Source organism: Centrocercus urophasianus, unplaced genomic scaffold (assembly GCF_019232065.1).
Source record: "Centrocercus urophasianus isolate 14NV4802_14NV808 unplaced genomic scaffold, USGS_Curo_1.0 seq_27, whole genome shotgun sequence".
NCBI lineage: Eukaryota > Metazoa > Chordata > Aves > Galliformes > Phasianidae > Centrocercus > Centrocercus urophasianus.
In genome coordinates, this window is record NW_024884833.1 from 4,601,809 (window position 1) to 4,623,629 (window position 21,821).

General features: G+C 36.3%; 1 protein-coding gene across 6 annotated transcripts in view; it reads left to right on the forward strand.

Annotated features, from left to right (window-relative positions):
- Window positions 1–21,821, forward strand: part of CCDC171 (coiled-coil domain containing 171) — a 186,611-nt gene that overhangs the window by 70,345 nt on the left and 94,445 nt on the right. For 4 of the 6 annotated variants that reach the window (XR_006170278.1, XM_042826746.1, XM_042826748.1 and 1 more), the window contains exons 17-20: window positions 210–326; window positions 4,712–4,938; window positions 5,575–5,757; window positions 7,670–7,855. Coding sequence is in view for 4 of the 6 variants with exons in the window: in XM_042826746.1 (XP_042682680.1) it covers window positions 210–326; window positions 4,712–4,938; window positions 5,575–5,757; window positions 7,670–7,855 (713 nt within the window). In the remaining 2 variants the exon portion in view is untranslated. Of the gene's footprint in view, window positions 1–209; window positions 327–4,711; window positions 4,939–5,574; window positions 5,758–7,669; window positions 7,856–8,325; window positions 9,019–14,268; window positions 14,349–21,821 lie in introns of those variants that run through there. The other 2 variants (XR_006170279.1, XM_042826749.1) reach the window with 2 other exon arrangements.

Below are 21,821 nucleotides of genomic sequence, written 5' to 3' on the forward strand. Positions count from 1 at the left end.
ATGTTTCACAAACTCAAAGATTCATTTACTTTCCTATTTGCTTTATTAGCTGTTGAAAAATACTTAATATAGTCTAGAATATGCTAAAAGAGGAGTCAGTTTGTCAGTTATACACTTAAGTTTTGATCAATTTCTGAAAGATATAGAGATGGTAGTCTGCCTTATCTGTGTTATTCAATTTTATTGCTCCCTACAATTCTCTTTCACAGGATACAACAAGGAAGGAATTGGTTGTGTTGAAGCACTCAACTGGTTTACTAGTTCTGATCTCCTTACTGCAATAATCAGTTCTGTCACAGAATTACAGGATATTATTAGCAGAACAGGTAAATTAAAAAATATTATTGTAGTAGATTCAAACACGTGAACATATCCCATGAATTATGAACTTCACCTGATTGAAATTCTTACTGTTTTATATGAACTATTTTTTATTAAGTCTTTTCAGTACATATGGTCATGGAAATAGAAGGCTTAAGAGTGTTTTTAGAAATCACCTGGACCTCTTTGTTGTGAGTAAGAAAAAATACATATATACTGTGCCAGTACATATGTGGCTAATTTGTTCTTAAAAATTTCTAGTGATGTATTAAAACATTTAAAAAGCTGCTTTTTTCGTATTTAAGGAATATGTACCAAAATATTTAAAAGCTTACTAGCTACCTTGTTCCACTTTTCTAACATTCAAAAAACATTTTACTGAAGACCAACCTTATTTTTTATATGAAGTGTATGGCATTTCTGATTTAAATGTGGACCCTAAAGCTGGGACTTATTTAACCTGGGATACTACCCCCACTGACTGTGTGAATTTTCTACTGTGTTTTACAGGAAATGTATCTAAATACCAGATGCGAACTTAGAATTTCTGAAGTTACTAGCATCTTGAAAACAATTGTCTTTTCATACTGTTTTCATCTTTTGTACTTATTATTTTGCTGTTTCTGACAGAGAAATAAATATCTGTCAATTTACACACTATATAGCAATCTTTATCTTGTTTCCCTATTGTATTCCCTCTTTAAGCATATTCTTTTGTCACAGTTACTTAATTTTCTTAGCCTCTCCTCACATTTGTGTTGTACTAGGCCTATGGAAAATTTTAGTGCCAGTCTTTGGATATGTTATCTCTTGATTCCCATCTGTTAGCTGTTGATGTCTTTGCTAAGAAGACTAAGATAAAATCTCACTTGGTTCCTCTGCATTGCTGTTACCCTTATTTGTTCTTTGTTACCTGGCAATTTTGGAGTCCCAAAATCATGTCACAGAATAATAGATATTAAAGGATATATAAAGAATATTAAAAGAAGGATAATTTACAGAAGTAAAGCCATTTAATGAAAAATATTTTGATTGAGTTTCAGGTGCGCTCTTCATGTCTAATCCTGTTTTCAGCAATTTAAATCTATATCCATACAGAACAAAGTTCGAACTGTTTTTCAAGGCATTACAGGGTTTATACTGCAAGTATTCTTGTGTATGGACTACTTAATAAGATCTACAAATACAAAAGATAAACTCTAGTATAAACTCTACTTCTGCATCAATATGCTGAATTTGACTTGTTAGAATACCCTAATTGTCTTTTACCCCTGTTGAAGTAGATGAGCATTTTGATAGGCTTTTATATGAACTTGATTTTACTTGATATCTCTGTACGCAACACAGTTTTTTTGGTGTTTAGAACTAGCAAGAACCATGCTGAGAATATTATAACTGCAAATAATTTAAGTCATATTTTTAGAGAACATCAAGTTCTTACTGCTCGTGTAGTACTTGAGATTCCATTACTCATGGGATCAAAAGTCTCTGAAGAACCTTTGGTTCAAAAAATATTAATAAGTCATTGGACATCAAATTTCCAGAAGTACAGAAGTGACAAAGCTGTGTAGGATATATTTGAAAGAAAGGTTTGCATATTTTTGCTTTTATTTTCTGCAAGCCCTATTTCAAACAGGATTTAAAGCTGCAAACTGGCTCGAGTGATTTTGAAAAATGTTTGAATATAAGTAGACAATCTGAGAGGCATTTTCTCTCATCAGATCTTGAAATTCTAGCACTTCCAGATTAGACTTGCCATCATAGGAGAAGAAAGCACAAGGAAGAAAGTTCTCTGTGCATCTACAATATGAAATGGTTCAGTGTCTTGAAAGGGATTTTAAAAATTACCAGGCTCTGAGGAATTATTTGGGGCATTTCAGAGAACCCAAATCTGTCACACAGAATTGGGACTTGTGCTTCGAGGCGCATTTATTGTGCTTCTAATTTAAAAAATGTATATGCTTTCTCTTTTAACATTCATGATTGTTTCCCATCACATTGGTTCGTCCTCACTCCAGCATGTCTTGGAATGATCTCTTATGTTCAACTTGATTAGAAGTTTAAGTGTACTGTACTGCAGTAAATCAGAAAAAGTACAAATCGAGTATTTTGAATACAAATATAATCAATTGAAACATATACAAAGGTTTTGAAATTTGATCTTTTAGTTAATTTTAGTCTTGTGTAGTACTGTAGTACTATTGAATTCATTCGCTTGACTGTTTTATCTTTGTTTTATCTTTGATTCTTTGTTGGCATATTCTTAAAATGTATATGCTTAAAGCATACATTTTCTACCCAGTGGTTATAGATAAGTTCCTTGTGGAACTTCATTATATTTTTATTTTATCTTTCAAAACAGTAACTTATTTTGAAATAGGATAATAACTTGATGCAACACAGTTCCTCCAAAATATTATTATTAGTTTAATTTAAATGTGGTTAAACTGGTGATTCTAGACATAGGAGAAACATCTAAACATAGCAGACCATCTTTAGTACTGAATACATTGAGAAATACTGGCAATACATGATACAGGCAAACTGTATCACGTAAAAAGACGTAGACGGAGGTGCCATGGTTAATGGAGCAAAAAGAGGTTATTGACATATCAGTGTTTTCATATCTACCAAGAATCACTTTGAAGGAGAGGTTTTTGGAAGGTTTTTGTGTCTTCTTATGTGTTAGGTAGTAAGCATAGTTCCAGTTTTAGGTAAATTGCACTAAGCATTCGAACTAATCATTGTCATTACAACTGAAGAAATGAGAGGGTCTTTAAAACTGAAAGGGAGGACAAGACTAAATTTTTCAAGAGTTGAAATGACAAAGAGAGCTGATCTTGAATGTGATCAGCAATGGAGAACCAGCAGAAGAAAAAAGGAGGAGCCTTGGCAAAAGGAGGCACAGCATTGCAATACCCTTTTCTTCTGGTTAAGACAGGAATCGTTTTCTCCTGTTTCAAAAGCCGCTTGGTTTACTGAGGTAAAATATAAGAGTGTTGGACAATGTTTTTAGCTTTAAAGATGAGTAGAAGGAGACCTATCTAAGGAAATGAAGAAACGACAGATTTACTATTAGTAGGAGTTATGGAGAGCATGAATTCAAAAATGATAATTTCAGTTTAATCACTGACGTCATTGAAATGGTGGTATTTTGAAATAGAATTAGGAGAATGGCTGTGAAAAAATACTATCTGACCTTATCATGCACTATTTCATTTGTTTGCTTACAGGCAATTTGGTTCTTATATGTATAAATGATATATTCTTTATAGTGACAATCGAACTCTGAAGATAGCAATAATCTTATTTTATTTACTCTGAACCTTTGGCTTTATTCTTGTAATGTATAATAAGAAGAATTATTTTACTTACTAAAAGCTATCACTATTATTTTCTCTGTATACACGTTTAAGTAAATATTTTAATTCACTACAGCAACAGGAGATCTGCTGTACTACTGAACGTAAATAAGCTCTTCCATGCTTGTCATCTTACACTGATAGTATCATAAGACAAGTAATGACAGATTAAGACCTGCCTAGCAGAGGGAAAACTAAATTACAAGACTTTTATTAAGGCATAAATAAACCTATTAACTCTTATCTGGAATACCAATTAGTGGAAGGAGCACTGACAATTTTATTTATCAACATTAAACACAATTATTAATTACAGACCTGACGAATCTAGCAGTAAGCAGGACATGTTGGGTGTGCTGGGGCCTTAAGTCCATTATATGAGAAGGATGATTACCAAAATCCTGTGGGGAAATAAGTAATTGTAGCTGTAAAATTTTAATTGCCTTGGAATAAGGTAAATTATATTCTCTTGTCTCAGAGTATAAATACTATGGCATTAAGGTACCAAGGCTCACTAATTTTGAACAGCAAATGATTTAGACATCTATGGAGGGGAGGGAAGAGGAATCAGAAAATGCTCAGAAATTTGCATTGTAAATATTGTGATAAAGTGATTCACCATGTGTTATATTATCTGATATATTTGATCTGACTTGCATTTTGCTTGCATCAGTCTTACATTTTTTTTTATAAATCACAAAATATGAGCATACAAAAAAGGCTTCAGAATGTGTAGTGTTGGAGGAGAACATTTAAAAAGATACAGAAAACAGTTGTTTGTAAAACGCATCCTATTCTTTTAGATCCTATCCAGTCTTGCCCTTCCTATCCAGAGATTGATAGAAGTAGACTGTTTACTGCTAAGTACAGAACTTGTTCTATATTTGCTCTAATACATTCCCTGGTCTTCCATTATCTGAGGCAAATTTCCTGCTGATAGATGCTATTTGTTGTTACTTTTTTTTTTTTTTTTTTCTGAAAAAATGAGATTCTTAACCTCTTTGATGTTTTGTTGTTATTTCTTAAAGACCCAAAGTCTTGTCTTTCTGGACGCTTGCTTGTAAGTGCAGCCAGGAACTCCTTTTCAAAACTTACGGACAAGCTTAATACAATAATGGAGACTGTTCCATTAGATAGCAGCAGGAGTGTTACTTACGTGGAGAAAAACTCCTTGGTACGGAGGCTGGCTCATGGACTTCATAAAATAAATGCACAAGCTCTGGAAGCTGGATCATGTGACAGATGGCCCATTATGGTATGCATGTTTATAGTGCTACTTCAAGTAAACAGTGTGTTCGCAGCGCAAGTGTTACGGTGTAACTCTCTTCATGGTGCCATTAATTTTGTTCCAGATTTATGAATCAGTTACATTGAAGTCAGCTATGTAGGGATTTAGAATTTGATTTGCAACACCATAAAACATCATGTCTTGGGTAGATCTTCTAAAGTTTAGGAATTTTAAGAAGGAATTTGAGGTGCGCAAGAAGTTCTATCAAAATTATATTTGATTTACAGGAGCAAACTTGCTTTTCAGCTACTACATGTTAAGGTTTGTTTGTTTGTTTTTTCTGTTAAGGTTACCTTCCAGTGAAGATAACCTTCTCCTCTCTAATAGAAATTAAAGGTTAAGGTCTCTGTCGCAGAGCCTGTCTTCTATTGTGAGTCTTGCATGAAAACAAGATAATTCTCTGGAAACAAAATTTTCAATAACCCTCAAGGGTGGATGAAATGCATTCATGTTTTTGCACTTGTGCATCTTCTAGAGATGGAGAACAAGACAATAGTTTTGCATAATTTTCTTGAATATTACTGTTACTGCTTTTATAAACAGCGTATAAATACAAAATGGCACACTTTCATAGCACATGAAATTCTTTCCATTTACCAACAGAAGAGCATAGCATCCTTGCAGAAGCAAATATTTGAATTGACACAAAGACTTCATACAGTAGAGGTGGAGCGCCGCTCACTACGCCTAGAACTTGCAGAATTCAAGTTGAATTTCAGTAAGATGAAACAGGAGGCTGACAAAACCCAGAGCCTGAAAGAGCAATTAAGTTTGTTTAGGCAATCTGTAAGTATATTTGATTTAGAGGAGACTGCTTACAAGAGTCCTCCCTTTTATGCATTTTTTTCCATTTGTATTCTTTTGAAAAGCAAGTGTAAAGTCAATGTACTATTAACAGAATTTTTCAAATATTTTACCTTGTAAATGTCTAAACCATAAGCAAAATGCATTTAGAAATATCTCCTACCCACAGGAGTTTTGCTTTGGCTTGCAGAATAAGGTGTTTTGTGCAAATTACACATTTGGATTTCAGCAGTTCAAGTTTAGTTCTATATGTTAAAATGTTGATGTTATTTGTATGCCCTAAAAGAATTTATAGATTTCACATCAAAAGAGTAAATTTGGCTAGAGTGAGGGTACAAAGTAAGTACGTTCATGACAAACTCATAAGCAATAATGTAACATTTTAAATTCTACATTTATATTGAATTGAAAAATAATAAGAAAGGATTCTGTAGCTATGTTGGTCAGAAAAGAAAGGCCAAGGAGAGTGTTCCCCTTCTGATAAATGTGAAGGCAGTAGTGGCTTCAGCAGACTTGGAGAAGGCTGAAGTACTCAGTGAGTTCTTTGCCTGATTCTTCACTGGCAGTCAGGCTTCCCACGCTTTTCATGTACCTTAACCTCTGGGTGTGGACTCCAGGGAGCAAAATCTCTTTCACTCTCCTTCCAGGGGAGGGCCAGTGCTGAATGATGTCTACCAGGGTCATGTCTTCGTATCCATGCTCTTCAGCATCTTTACCAATGATTTAGGCAGTGGGGTTGAGTACACCTTCAGCAAGCTTGCTGGTGACACTGAACTGAGTGTTGTAGTAGATACTATTGCAAGGAGCTGCACTTGGGCCAGGGTAATCCCAGGTATCTGTACAAACTGGGGGAGGATCTCCTTATGAGCAGCTGTGTGGAGAAGGATTTGGGGGTCCTGGTGGAGGTTTCTTAACTACTTAAAGTCATTATGTAACAAGTAATGGTCCTGTTCTGTGAGGGATTTAGTCTTCTCAGATTATCACTGCCCTAGAACTTCAATTCTTTGTCCCCAGTATGTCCTTTTGTAGATGGTTGGTGTACTCCCCATCATGCTCTTTCATCTGTACCTTCAGTCCTTATTGCAGTGAGAAATGCTGTGTGTTGACTGGACACCTTTCTTCCTGTAATTCTATTGCTTAAATTCAAAATTGATCTAATGATTTAGCAGATTGAGAAACTGGGTGGATAAGTGTCCCCATATACGTTTTTTTGCTGCTTTGGGCAGCCGTAGTAGTCATTTCTCAGAATGAGCAGTATTAGCTGTAGTTGTGCCCGAAGTTGATCTTGAGGCCCAGGTGATAGACCTGTTAGAGTGACCCAATCAAAACACTTAACCAGAAAATATTTAATAGATTATTTCACTTCTTGTTCGTAGGCAGTAAAATAATTTTTTTAATTTAAATGAATAAGGGTATCTGATCATCTTCAGTTTTGTTCATAATGGTTTTATCCCCTTTTACAGTTCTGGGGTGCTTAAATGAAAATGTCATTTAGATGTAGATGCTTTATTTCTTTCTTCTGATCCATATTGAGCAGAGGAGAAATGGTCCAGGGAGGCATTTACAATGGCTAATATGTTGCACGCTGAAATGTGATGTTGATCTTCATATTTCCTTTTTAATACTGATTTTTTTACAACCTCACTATGTTAATTTGGATAAAATAATTAATGCATACTGTTTACAATACCCTAAATGCTTTTTTTTTTTCCAGAAAAAGTTGCCTACTGTTTAGTACTTCATGATCTGCCTTCATATTTAAAAACCTAAGTGTTCATCTTGAGCATGCTTTTATTTTAGAATTTTGTATGCTAGCAAATAGAATTCTGGAAGTCAAGCATGTAAACAAATGAATATAGTTATGCAATCAAACACAATTTATTTCCCTTATCAGAAATTGATCGCTCACAAGAGGTTTGAAAGTGCATGTGAAGAATTAAATAATGTATTACATTGGGAGCATCAAGCACAAGTGCTGTTGAATGAACAGGCACAACAGCTACAGGAGTTAAATAATAAACTAGAATTGCACTCCAGTGAAGAAGCAGATAAAAACCAAGTCTTAAGTGAAACTATAAAGGTAAGATGATTATTCTTACAAAACAGACACCTGAAGTATACCTTTTTGTGAATGAGCAAAATCTTCCAGGTTTTGTTTAAATAAAATGTTAGTAGTAGTTTAATTCATACTGCTCAATCTATTGGAGTTCTGTGGTACTTAGAAAAGACTTCCAAGATGAAATGTTAAGATATGATCTCCATTTTCTGTTTTTAGGAGTATCCGATGTACAGCAGTATCAGTAATCTGTGAAGTATTTTGAGCTGGCATTGTAGATAAGAGATGGGAGTTTTAGGTGTCACGAGGTGTTTGCAGGCTAAATGAAAAAGAGAAAATAAATGAGTTTCTTTTCTAGAGATCATTAGAATATTTTAAAATCTCAATTAACTGTTTTCTGAATCCTAATCTTAGTGCAAATAATGCATTTGCTAAGTTGTTAGGTGAGTGTATTGAAAGAGGTCCTTTTTCACCAGAAATTAAATTTTCCTCAGACATATCAGTAATGAAGAAAAAGAACTTTTATCAGCAACTTTGGTAACAAATAAAGGAGCAGAGATGAACTAGGAGCTTTAAAATGAGATGGATAACACGGAAACAGCAGAAACATTTGTTGACAGCTAATAATGCGTGGTGACCTTAACTCTGCCGTTTTTATTTATTGTTTTATTTAAAGCAGGCTTTGCTGCTTCTACCTCTTCTTCAATATTACTATTTTTTTTTCACCTCCTGGTGTTTTTCTGTGAAATGATAGTTGAGCAGAAGAGAGTACTTCACTGGTATTTGGAGAAATAAAAGCATTTACAATTCTGAGGAAGGATTTAAGGAAGAAGTGATAAGGAAAGTGTAGAAACAGAATGAGAACCTAAAAGACACAAATTACAAACCTAGTATAAGTGTCAGAGAACATTGTTGAAAATACAGCAATGAAGACGGATGTCAAGGATGATGTTGGCGAAGTGTTATGGTTTGAAATGTTGTGCAGTGGAGAATGCTGAAGGATATTGTTAAATTTAGTAAGAAGAGTTTTCATTAGAAGTATTACTTACTATATGAGCTGTGTCTCACTCAGGGAGAAAGACGATACAATTGCAGTTTAACAGTTGGTTTTTATGATTTTCTTCTCTCTCATGTCCCTAGTTGTGGGTGTTTTGTTTCTGTGTTAGAGTAAATTAAACTTGTCTGTTTAAATTTGTTTCTTTGCTAATACTATTGGTTTTTTTTTATTGTTTCAGATAAAATGAATTATGTATAATCTTAATAATAATAATAATAAATATAATCCTGATAATTAGGCTTGTTTGATTCATTTGGAAATTTTTTGATTTTTTAAAATGATTATTAGTATCATAAAGAAGGGAAAGAATAGAAGACAGGTCTTATTTGAAATCTTAATCTGAGTCTATTCTTAATAGATTGCTTTATGGTTACTCCATCTTGATTAGTAAACAATTCCTTTCTGTTTGTTTGGAGATTAAACTAGAAGTCAATCGTAAGCATTTAAAATACAGGATAGAGTTTTAAACAAATCCGTTACGTGCATTATTGGATACTGAATTAGATTTAACAGCTTCTGGGATTTATTAATGAAACTTAGAACATGGCGCTGTTCGTAAAGTGCATTCTATTTCTGCAACCCCTAGTAGTTGTTGGCTACTAGAAGAACTTGCTTTAGTTGTAAAATGCTTGAAAACTTACTGAAGCTTGTGAAGATACAGCAGCTAGAAGCCTAGCTGTTATGATAGGATAAAGGCTACAAAAGCAGACAAAATAAGCCTTAAAGCTACAACTTCTACCACTTGCAGTTATTCTGATTTGTTTTCCAATGCATTACTCTGCGATTCTCTCATTTCTTTCCATGGATGAGTTAGAACTAAACATAGTGGTAGACTTACTGCTGTATACTTGCCCCATGGTAACTGTGATTAAAGCAAGTCTGTTATTAACTTCTGTTTAAATACTAAAAGGTTGATTGATGTCACAGAATTGTAGGGTTTGGAAGGGATTTCTGGTGATCATCTAACTCTTCTTCTCTGCTAAAGCAGGTTTCCTACAGTAGATTACACAGGAAAGCATCCAAGTTGGTTCTGAATATCTACAGAGAAGGAGACTCTACAATTTCTGTGGGCATCTTGTTGCATTGCTCTGTCACTCCCAAAATAAAGAAGTTTTTCCTTATGTTTGTATGGAACTTCCTGTATTCAAGTGTGTGTCCGTTGCCCCTTGTCCTGTCACTGGGCACTGTTAAGAAGAGCCTGGCCTCATTCACTTGGCTCCCACCCATCAAGTATTAATAAGCATGGATAAAATTCTCCGTCAGCCTTCTCCAGGTTGAACATGTCTCTCAGCCTTTCCTCGTACTGAAGAGTTTCCAGGCTCCTAATCTTTGTGGCTCTCCACTGGACTTTGGTTAGAAATGACCTGTCTTTCTTGAACTGAAGAGCCTGGAACTAGTCAAAGTACTCTGGATGTGACCTCACCAGAGCAGATTATAGAGGGATCTCTCTAATAGCCTTCCTCAGCCTGCTGGCCACATTCTTTTTAATGCACCCCACGGTACCATTGGTCTTCCTGGCCACAAGAGTGATGCACAGTGATGGCTCATGGCCAACCTGTTGTCCAACAGGACACCTACGTCCTTCTCTGTAGAGCTTCCCTCCAACAGGTTAGCCCCTAACCTGTACTGATTCAGGCAGTTTTGCCTCCCCATGTCTAGGACTTTACATTTTTGCTTGTTGCACTTCATCAGGTTCCTTTTAGCCCAGCTCTACAGTCTGTCCAAGTCTTGCTGAATAGCAGCACTGCCTTTTGGTGTGTCAGCCACTCCAAGCTTTGTATCATCAGCAAACTCACTAAGGGTGAACTGTATAATTTAATCCATGTCATTGATGAAGATGTTGAACAAGATTGGATCCAGTACGTATCCCTGGGAAGCACCGCTCTCCAAATAGAATCTGCGCCATTTATCACAACTTTCACTGCTGCTCGGCCAGTTCTCAGTCCACCTCACCGTTCACTGATTTATGCTATGCTTCTAAGCTTACCTTTGAGAATGTTATAGGAGGCAATATTGAAAGCATTGCTGAAGTCAAGGTAGACAACATCCACTGAGCTTCCCTTATATACCCAGCTGGTCATGATATCCTAGAAGGCTACCTCATTGGCCAAGTGTGGTCTCCTCTTGGTGATTCTACACTGACTAATACTGATAACTTCCTTTTCTTCTACTTGCTTTGAGACGACATCTGGAATAAGCTGTTGTAAGGGACAGAGGTGAGGCTGACTGGCCTGTAGTTTCTCACTTTCTCCTTCTTGCTGTTTTTGAAGATTGGAGTGACACTGGCTTTCCTCTAGTTCTCAGGCACCTCTCCTGTTGTCTATGATGTTTCAAAGGTGATAGAGTGTGGTTTGACAATCTCTTCCCTCGGCTCCATTAGCATTCATAGATGCGTGCTCTTGAGCATGCACGTGGATTTGTGTGCAGCAGGTTTGCCAAGATGATCTCTGATCAGGTCTTCCTTCTCCAAGGGGAAGCGTTCCCTTTTGCAGACGCTCTTACCTCTGGAATCTGAGATTTCTGAGGGGCAATCTTAGCATTAAAGAGTGAAGAAAAGAAGTCATTCAGTATCTCCCCCATAGTCTCCTTGTTACCAGGACATCTACCTCATTTAGCAGCAGGCCTGCGTTTCCCCCAGTCTTCCTTTTGCTACTGACACAGGTAGATTAGTCTTTCTTGTTGTCCCTGTCCTCCCTTGCTGGATTTAATTCCAAGTATGCCTTAGTCTTCCTCCTTGCATCCCTGTGTGCTGTGACAGTGTTGCTACATTCCTCACATGCGACCAGTTCTTTTCTACATTCTGTAGACTTTCTTCTTCCATTTGGGTTTTTCAGTGAACTCTTTGCTTATCCATATGGGTCTTCTGTTACCTTAGATTGGTTTCATTTCACTTGGGAATGCATCAATCTTGTGTTCAAAAGAAGTGTTGCTTGAATGTCAACCATCTCTCTTTGGCCCTCTTACCTTCCGATACCTGCTGGATACCTTTTGGTAGGTCCTTGAAGAGATCGAAGTTAGCAGACTTGAAGACTAGGATCTTCCTACTAATAGCCTTGTTTCTTCTGTGTAAGATCCAGAGCTCCATGATCTCGTAGTCGTTGCATCCATGACAGCCCCTTCACATTCCCAGCCAGTCCTTCTTGTCTGTAAGATCAAGATCCAACAGCACGCCTCTCCTTATTGGCTCCTCCACTACCTGGCTCAGAAGATTATCATCTATGCAGTGCGGGAACTTCCTGAACTACGCCAGCCTGGTAGTGTTGCTTTTCCAGCAAATACCAGCATGACTGAAGTCCCTCATGAGAACCAAGTCCTGGATTGTGAGGCTACTTCGAGCTGTCTGTAGCCTCTTCCTGATCAGGCAGCCTGTAGTAAACACACAGAATAGTGTCACCTGTATTAGTCTGTCCTTTAATTCTCACCCATGAGCTCTCTACTCAATCACCATTCATTTCTAGGTGTAGCTTGGTACATTCCACTTGCTCTCTCACAAAAAGAGTAAGTCCATCACCATGCCTTGCTGATTTGTCTTTCCTAAAAGGTACGTTACCATCCATGACAGCATTCCAGTAATACATGTCCTACCGTGTCTGTGTGATCTCAGTGAGATCATGGTCCTGCAAGCGCACACAGATCTCTAATTCATCCTGTTTATTCACCATTCTGTGTGCATTGATACACAGGTACTTCAGAGAATAAGTCTTCTAACTCCTTCTCAGCTATGCCTAACCTAGTGACTTCGGTTGTAAGAGCCTTTACCTGTGGATGTATCAAGAAAGGAAAAGAACAATCATAGTAGCATAGCAACAAACATTCATAATGCAGTGTTTCTTGTCCTCTTGTTGTGTATAGATGATTTTATAACACATGGTTCCTAAATCATCACCCACTCAATTTTTAATTGCTGTTTTTTACAGTCTCTGTGTTAACTCAAAAATGAGTTTCAAATCTATGCTATATATAAACCTCTTAAATTCAAGCATGAATCTTAACACAAACTGTGAGTACTTACCAGGGGGTAAAAACAATTCTTTCATTTTGAACTTGTTGTAATTTAACCCCAGTGGGCCACTAAGCCCCATGCAGCGACTGGTTCGTTCCCCTGTAGCAAAGGGGAAAAAACTTGGAAGGGCAAAAGTGTAAAAACTCATGGATTAAGATAAAGGCAGCTTAATAAACAGCAGAAGCTGTGCATAAAAGTAAAGCAAACTAAGGAATTAATTCTCATTGGCAGGCAGATACTCAGCCATTTCCAGGAAAGCAGCCTCCATCATAATTAATCAGTTACTTACAAACATCAAAATTTGAAATGTTCCTTCCTACTTTTCTTCAGCTTTTTTTTGCTGAACATGTTATCCTTCTAGTCAGCTGTGCTGACTGTGTCTCCTCGTAGCTTTTTGTGCATCTTCAGCCTCCTTACTGGTGATGCAGTGTGAGAAGCAGGAGTCTGTGCAAGCAGTTCTCAGCAACAGAAAAACATCAGTGTGATATCAAACTGTTCTTGTCACAAATCCAAACTATAACACCATATAAGCTACTATGAAGAAAATTAACTCTATCCTGACCCAAACCAAGTCAGACTAGTACTATGCTATGTATATATATATATATACATATATATATATAGTTTGTTCTTGTTTTTGCGGTTGATTTAAGGAAATGTCTGTAAGCTTTTTACCCCAATTTACCATAATCCCACTTTCTCCATTTTTATTTGTTTTATTTGTGACTGGCAGAGACAATTTCTGCCTCCACCCTAATGTTTTAACTGGCAGACCTCTTGGCTATTTTTTTTCTTTTTTAACTTAAAATACATTTCTGTAGCTCTTATTCTGCAGTACAGAGGGATAATTTTATCTCTACTAATGAGAGCTTGTAAAATTGATCCTGTAAAACTTGGCATTCTTACAGTTCAAATTTTTTTTGCAGTACATAAATATAGGAAACGGTGATTCTGCACTGAAAAAATATGATAGAAAAAATTGCTTTCTTGTATGATATAAGATACGAAATAATCTTCAGTTTAGACTAAGCACATACAAAAATTTGTAGCTTTGAAGTCTTCATTCATAGTTTTTAAAGCTGTAAAAAGCTAAAAACAAAATATTTGGCTCTTTTCCACTGTATAACTTGTTTTGAAATAGATCCACACTTCAATAACAGTCATTAAGGAAATACTTTGTTATTCATATACTTTCATAGAGTAGTCTTATTAAAGGAGTAATACTTAATTTCTTGGCTTTATCAGTTCAGATTTTAATCCTGTATATTTTTATCTTCTTAATGGCATATACCATAGAGACATCTGAGGTAGCCAATTACATTTCAAGGTCAGCTGGAACTGTAAGTAACTCTTTTACACTACTTTTGTTTTTATTAGATGAACTAGATTGCTAGCTCCAATTCCCCTTTCTTTGAAGAGACGCTTATACACAAATGCTAAATACACATCTAAAACAGGTATGGTTTTTACCTCTTATACAAGCGTGCCTTTGGTCCAATAAAATTGTTTTTCTCCCTGTTGACAGACATTGTTTGTATTTAGACAGTGCATGTAATAAAGAACGTGAATTTTTAAGCTTTAATTTATGGAATGTCTTACAAATTCTTAATTAATAACTCTGTGTATTTAAGGTTTCAAAATGCAATATATCATCCATTGCGACTGATCAACCTTAAAACTGAACTATGTGTTTAAGAAGAAGAAGTCAGAATTCCTGACTGAATTTTATGTTCATTTACTCTTCTGAGTTTAGAGTAGCCGCTGTTGATTCATGTTAATTAAAATAATCTTATCCAAGGGCTTTGATCTCACCATGGAAAAACATACTCAGATGGGAAGGTTTGGAGTGTTGGTTTTTTTTTTTTTTTTTTTTTTTTTTTTAACAGTCACCCAGATGAGTTAGATTGTGGTGGGGAACAGGATTTCTAGATTTCTTAGAGTGAGTGTTTTCTCTGAGCAGACTCTCTCTCACATTGGTGTGGATTTTAGGTGAAAGTGGTACATAATTTGCAGGATTTCCTTAGAATCATAGAATCACCAAGGCTGGAAAAGACCTCTAAGATTATCCATTTCAGCCATCTACCTACACCAACACTAGATTTAGCAGATGACTGGCTGGCTATGCTATATCTAATGCACTTCAAAATGAGGTTGACTGCCAGGGCATGCTGCTGGCTCTCACTGAGCCTGCTGTCATGAACAGTCCTAGATTCTTTCTCCTGAGCTGTTCCCCAACCACTCATCTCTCAGTCTGTGCCTGTGTCTGGCACTGCTCCATCCCAGTTGCAGAACCTGGCATTTTCCTTTCTTGAACTTAATGTTATTACTGATCACCCAGTGTTGTGATGTAACTGCATCCATCTGCAAGGCTTCTTATCCTGTCAGGGTGTCAACAGCACCTCCCAGTTTAGTACCATCAACAAAATTGCTGACAATGCACTTCACAACTCTACTGAGATCATTAACAAAAATAATGAACCTGTCCTAGAACTGAGTCCTGGAGAGCACTGCTAATGCCTGTCAGCCAGCCAGATCCAGCCAGTACAACCCTTTGAACTCTACTGCTGAGCCAGTTCATCACCCAGCATAGCTTGAACCTGTTTGTGTCGCACTTGGAAAATTTGTCCAGGAGGGTGCCGTGTATTTAAGTCCTTACTGGAATCTAGAAGGATCATGTCCACTGCCTTCCCTTCATCCACCAAGTAGATGATCTATTTTAGAAGGAGGTCAGCTTTCTAAAGCTGAGCTTTCCTTGACAGCAGGACAGGAATGGCACAAAGGTGCATCAGGGGAGAGTCAAATGAAACCATGCTGACTATGCCAGGAAACAGCTTTGTTCTTTTAATGCTTTTCAGTATTCCCCAGGACAATGTTCTCCATAACTTTTCACAGTACTGAGCTTGGACTAGTAGATCTGTAGTTCTCCAGTTCTTCTCTCAAGTAGCTTAGTATAATGTTGGCTAGTTTTCAGTCAGCAGGGACATACCCAGACTCCCAAGAGCTTTGGTAAATTGTTGAGAAGGGGCTAGCTAACTCTTTCAGCACTCTCAGGGATAGAATGGCTTGGGTTGGAAGGAACCTCAAGAATGGTCAAGTTCCAACTGCACTGCTAGAGACAGGGTTACCAAATGCAAAATCACATTGCCCATGACTCTATCCAACCTGGCCTTAAACACCTCCATGGACAGGACATCCACAAGCTCTTTAGGCAACTTGTTCCATCACCTCACCACACTAAGTAAAAAACCTCTCCCACAACATCTAATCAAATCTTCCTTTCTTTAATTTGAAACCATTTCCCTTGTTCTCTAATTATCTACTCATGTAAAAAATCGGTTTCCTCATGTTCATAAAATCCTTTTAAATATGCCATGTTTCCTGGTGGTCTTAGAGACATTGAGCTGATATAGCTGTTCCCTTGCAGTTTTTGTTACCATGTATGAAAAGTCACTGCTCCTCCAGTCATGGTCCTCTATTTCTAAGATCCAGGCAGCCCAAGATCTGCTGTTACAGTTAAATACCAGGGTGAAAGGCATTAAATGCCTTTGCCATTTCTTCCTTCTTTCTTGTTAGGTGACATCTGCTTCAAGTATCAGTCTAGTGTTTTCCTTTGACCTTCTGTTGCTCTTGATATACTTAAGAAGCCTTTTTTTGTTGTCTGACACTGTGCTGGCCAGTGTCAATTCGAGTTGAGCATTAGCTTTATTTGTTTTCTCCCTGCAGATGTGAACCACAGTTCTGTAGTCCAAGTGATTTTCTTGCTTCAGAGCTGCAGAGATTACAGTCACTGTAAAAAGAACAATTGTTTTTTGGTTTTTTTTTTAACTCGTCTGGTGTCTTATTTTAAAAGCTGTTAGGATTTGGCCCCACTCATCTGTACTTTTGATTCCTAGAAAGTTGTTTGTCACTTTAGCAAGAATGCATATTTCTATGCCTTGTTATTTTTTAAAGAAAGAAATTACTGTTAGAATCTAGCTTACTGGAAACTGTATTAATCAAATTTAGCAGGTTAAAGAGAAGCAGGTTCTGTTCTGAATAGGTTGGAAACTAAAACTCATAATTCATTAATTAATATTTTTTTAAGTTTAGCACTGTGTTCTGAACATTAAATAATTTATAAGGTAGCTAGGAGTAGATTAGCATTGCCATCTGCCCTATTCTTCTAGTCAAAAGAGGTCATTTGTTGTCTTATTATAACAAATTACAGGTTAAACAGCTTTGTCATGTATTCCAGTTTTCATTAACACTCTCTGTGAAATACATGAGCCTACTCATTCCCCTTCATTTACATAACTTCCTCTACTGATAACTTCTCCAACAGTCTTCAAGGAGTTAGATCATCTGGCGTTCTGCCCTAGAGCTGGTCCTTTGTGCTTTCTTGTTCAGAAATTTTCCTTCATCGCACATGGAACTTAGGAATGCCTAATGTCTTTCTGGGCATCCTCCTAGTAGCCATTGTCTTTACATAACTGGTGGGTCAGATAGAGAGCATCTTGTTCTAAATGGAACCAGGGAGCTTCCCTTCAACGAAGGGATATGGCATAAACTGTATTGAGGTCTGCATTCTGTTTTTCGGTCTACACTTCAGGTATGCCTGGTCAGAATGTTTACTTGTGTTGCTTCTCTGATGAACCTGTAACATACCGGATCGAAGGATTGCTTTTTGCATTTTGGGGATTACCCAAAATTATTTCATGTAAAATGATTTTTTCTTTTTTAAAATTGCTCAATTTTAAAATGTTGTATTAGTTAGCATTAGGAATATTACTGAGGCAAATTCTGGCAAATTCTGTACTACCTTAAAAGAAAATGATCTCTAAAAGTCTAAATGAACTCTAAAACATCTATTTCGCAGTGAGAGAAGAGTGAAAAGAGTTGCGGGTTTGTGATACGTATGGTAAATGTAAGCAGGTGTAAAAATTATTTATCTATTAAAGAAAAGAACATTTCTTTGTCATATTTTATTTTTTGATGTGTCAAAGGGTTAAAGATAACAGGTTGCTGATCTCACCACTGTGACAGTTACTGTGTAATGTAGACACTGAAAAAGAACTGTAAATAGGTCATGACTACTTATGATAATTTTGGTTAATTTTTAAGGAGCTAATCTGACTGGGAGTTAATTTCCAACCAAGAATAAGTTTTTCCTTTCAAAGAAAGGAAAACAGTGTTATTTTTGTTGTTGTTGTTGATATTCAGATTTATACAGTCATTTTACTAATCGTGCACTTAGGTCCCCTTCCAGTGTAGCAAGGGATCAAGACAGGTAGAACTGTGCCTGGGAACAACGCAGTTAATGTGGAAACAGGAGCTGCAAGTAAAATGAGATGGTTTGCAAGATACTTCTAAACAGATGCCTGGAACCTTGTTTTCTTGGGAGTCAAACTTGAACCACTGAGTGAAAATCTAGAACTTAGTGTTTACATTTTCAGTGTAGTAGTGTTGCCCATTTCAGAGAGTGCTATGTCTTGAATGCTGTTAGCTACACTGTTACTTAGAATAAAATAATTCTGACATTCTATCACAGCTTAAGTAAAAACAAAACAAAACACTCCAAACTTCAAGAAAGTAATTGCATAAAGCAGAGTATTTTCAAATGTTTTAAAAGTAACTTCCCACATTTTCCAAGTATTCCATCTATAGGAACTATTTTCCTTCCTTCAAGAAAGGGAAAATAAATGGAATAACATCAGGATCTAAAGGCTTTATGGTTTTATCACCGCATTGCAATTATACTAATAAACGCCTCTGTCCATGACCTTGGAATTTATAGTGCAGTGAGAAAGATTTACTGACATGTAGTTTGAAAGAAAAATGGGATTATTATATAATTACAAGTTGTGGTTATTAAGTGTATGTACCTGCATACCACTTATCCCTGTTATTTCAAGACCTTCAACAGTCTTTCAGCTTTCATAGAATAACGCAGAAAGGCTTCTTAAAACCCAGTTCCTAGATGTCTGTTACTTTATTGTCTCAACTTCAAAGTAACCTTGTTACCTTGGGATGTACAGAGCAAATCAATAGATCTTTAAAACAGTATTTGGTAGTTCTTTTTTTTCCAATGTTCTAAACCCAGTTTTTGCAAGTCATTTATATATCAATGCGTATTACTTTCTGCTTCACAGGTTCCTGGCGTACAAGTCCTTTATATGTAGATTTGCTTCTTGTTGCTATTTAACTAGGATTCTTCTACTCTTTTCTTGGATTCTTTTACTTTTTCACCTTAGTCAGATCTCCCTTGCTATTTTTGAGAAGTTAACTGTATAGATGTCTTGTTTATCTCCTTGTAAAATCATAACTAACTCAAAGCAGTTTACGGCATGTATTTGTGAAAAACCTGAAGAAGTTGGTCAAAGTTGTCACATGAATCTTACTAGTGTCTGAGTTAAACAGTTTTTAAAACTTTCCAACTACAGTTAAGCCCATCTTATTATTATTATTTTTCTCTCTGTAGACCATAAAATAAGTAGTTATGTGATTTAAAACTGACAAATTTCAGTTTCTCAATTCCACTGTAAGTTCCAGTGTTTTCCAAGTTAGTAGTTCTACTAGTGTTGCTTTGATAAGTGAGTAAATTTGAATTTTTTTTTCCAAATTTTGTACCGTTTTGATGTCATTTTGTCTTATTTATGAAATATATTGAAAGTGAAGAATGTGACTAGTGATTCAATTTAGTAGTTGCAGTGATTTATTGCTGTCAACGTCAGCCATGTCTACTTCAGGATCTATGAACACCATACTCAGAAAAATGTATTCCTCATTTACAGTTTATGTTCTGTTGGCACTTGGTATGACACAAAGCATATCCAGAGGGAAGGGAGATGCCCAATCAATATGCCTTTATAGCACTTTGATCTTCTTGCTGAAACCTGGGATGTAATATATCTTTCATGCTTTCTCAACAGAACCATTTAGAAGTCACCCTTTGTGTTAGATTCTGTTTCACTCCATCTTTTCTTTCTGTGGAGAGGACTGTTGTCCAGTTTTTAATGAAGGAGTGACCTTTTAGTGTGAAGGGATGTATTTATAAATTCATTCTTATTTTATTGATGTTTAAAGAGTAAAAGGCATCACGTGAATCACAATAGCATGTTTTCCTCCTGCGGTAGTCCATTGGTATGATGTGGTTGGCTTAATATTGAAATACAATATGCATATACTAAGCAGCATTTGGAGCAGTTTGAGGGAATGCATACTGAAATACTAGTATGCAGCCTGGTCAGAACTCTTCTACTGAAAGAGAATGTAGTGTTTGAATGATAATCCCACTTTATGTTATATATGATTAATGTTAGTGCTATGGTTTTTTGTTTATTTTTAAGTCAAATCCATTATTTAAAGAGAAAGGAAAATTCTTGCTGATGCAGTATCAAAATTTCAGCTGATGTAAATTGGTATACTCGTTGTTGCCTGTAAGTGCCTAGTGTGATGGCCCTCACTAATGTGTCACTAACCAGTGGAATTGGTAGCAGTCTCTGGGAGGAAAAGTAAAATAGTTTAACAGAGACAACGACCAGTGTGTTCAGCTTATCACGGAAAGTATGATTTCTTACTCAGGACTAAACATTAAGTTCAGTTTAGATTATTTCTTGTTACCAAGATTTTTGGGATTCCCAATTTTCAACCGATGTCTGAAGTAAAGACTGTAGTAGACCTGATGTTGTGTAATACTTGTTTCTTCATGTAGGTCTGAAGCAGAAATCTCTCTGATTTTGTCTTTCCCCAGAACCTTCTTAAGCTATACCACTTTCCTACCAGCTTTAAATTATATGCCCCTTTAAGTAAGCAATTGGATTGTAATCTGATTATTTGAATTGTAGGCAGTATTCCTTTGTCACTGATGATCATTTTGTTGATGCTGTTTCTTGTTGCTCCAGGATTATCTAAAGTAGCTGCTGTGATTTAGAAATATTGCAAACAAATTCAGTGGAACAAATCCAATGGAGTAATCTTTTTTGAGAACTTAAAATATGCTGTTCCTGGACTTAGAAATGTCACTGATAACAGAAGACTTATTAACACTGGTAGGACTTAATCAGATATGTCTGGATTTAGACCAGTTCACCTGTAGTAAAGTTCAAGAAGATGATGGAGTATGTTGTGGCACCATGGGTATCCAACTAGATACTTCTGTATATGCACATTTAATACAGTAGCATTTTTAAAGGAATATAAAGATAAAGGATAAGGGCCAGTTGCACTCCTGTATCCTAAACTGTGTGGAAATGCGCACAGTTAGGTAATGTTGCAGTTGCTTGTGCATAGCACTGTGCAGTGTTGGAGAGGTGCGTGACAGTTCCGCACGAGGAGTTAGATACTTGACTTACGTACAGGATCATGAGAGACAGTTATGAGAAGGCCCCTTGTACAGAATCAAGTATGTACCATATTTTATAATCTTACATTGTAGAAATGATAAGGCTTCTGTTTTATCAGGGTAAAAAGTTTACCATAGAGTAAAGGTAACTATAGAACAATATGGAGTTGTCTTTTCTGTGGTACACGTAATAACCCTTCATTCTGCTAAAGCTCAGAAAAATTGCTGCCTGCTACTGCAGGGCTGGATCTAACAATGGAAAACCATTGTTTTCTTAAAGCAAAAAAAAAACCCTAAAAAACATCATTCGAGCTTTCTAGAATGTTTAAAAAAAAAAAAAAAAAAGTAAAAAGTTTTGCAAGTGAATCAGTTGAGAGTAAGGAGGCAGTACGTCAGAGGTGAATGAGAAATGAATGATCATAGTCATATCACCAACCAAGTAATTCCAAAAATTTATAGTCACCTAAACATCCATTAAAAAAAATCTATATGAACTCGGATTGATTAAGCCCAAGCTTTTCTAAAAGTGTCTTTGATTAGGTTGTGTTGAGTTACTATAGTCTTTCTCTGCAGCTTTCTACTAATAATGACATAATTCACTTAGCTCAGA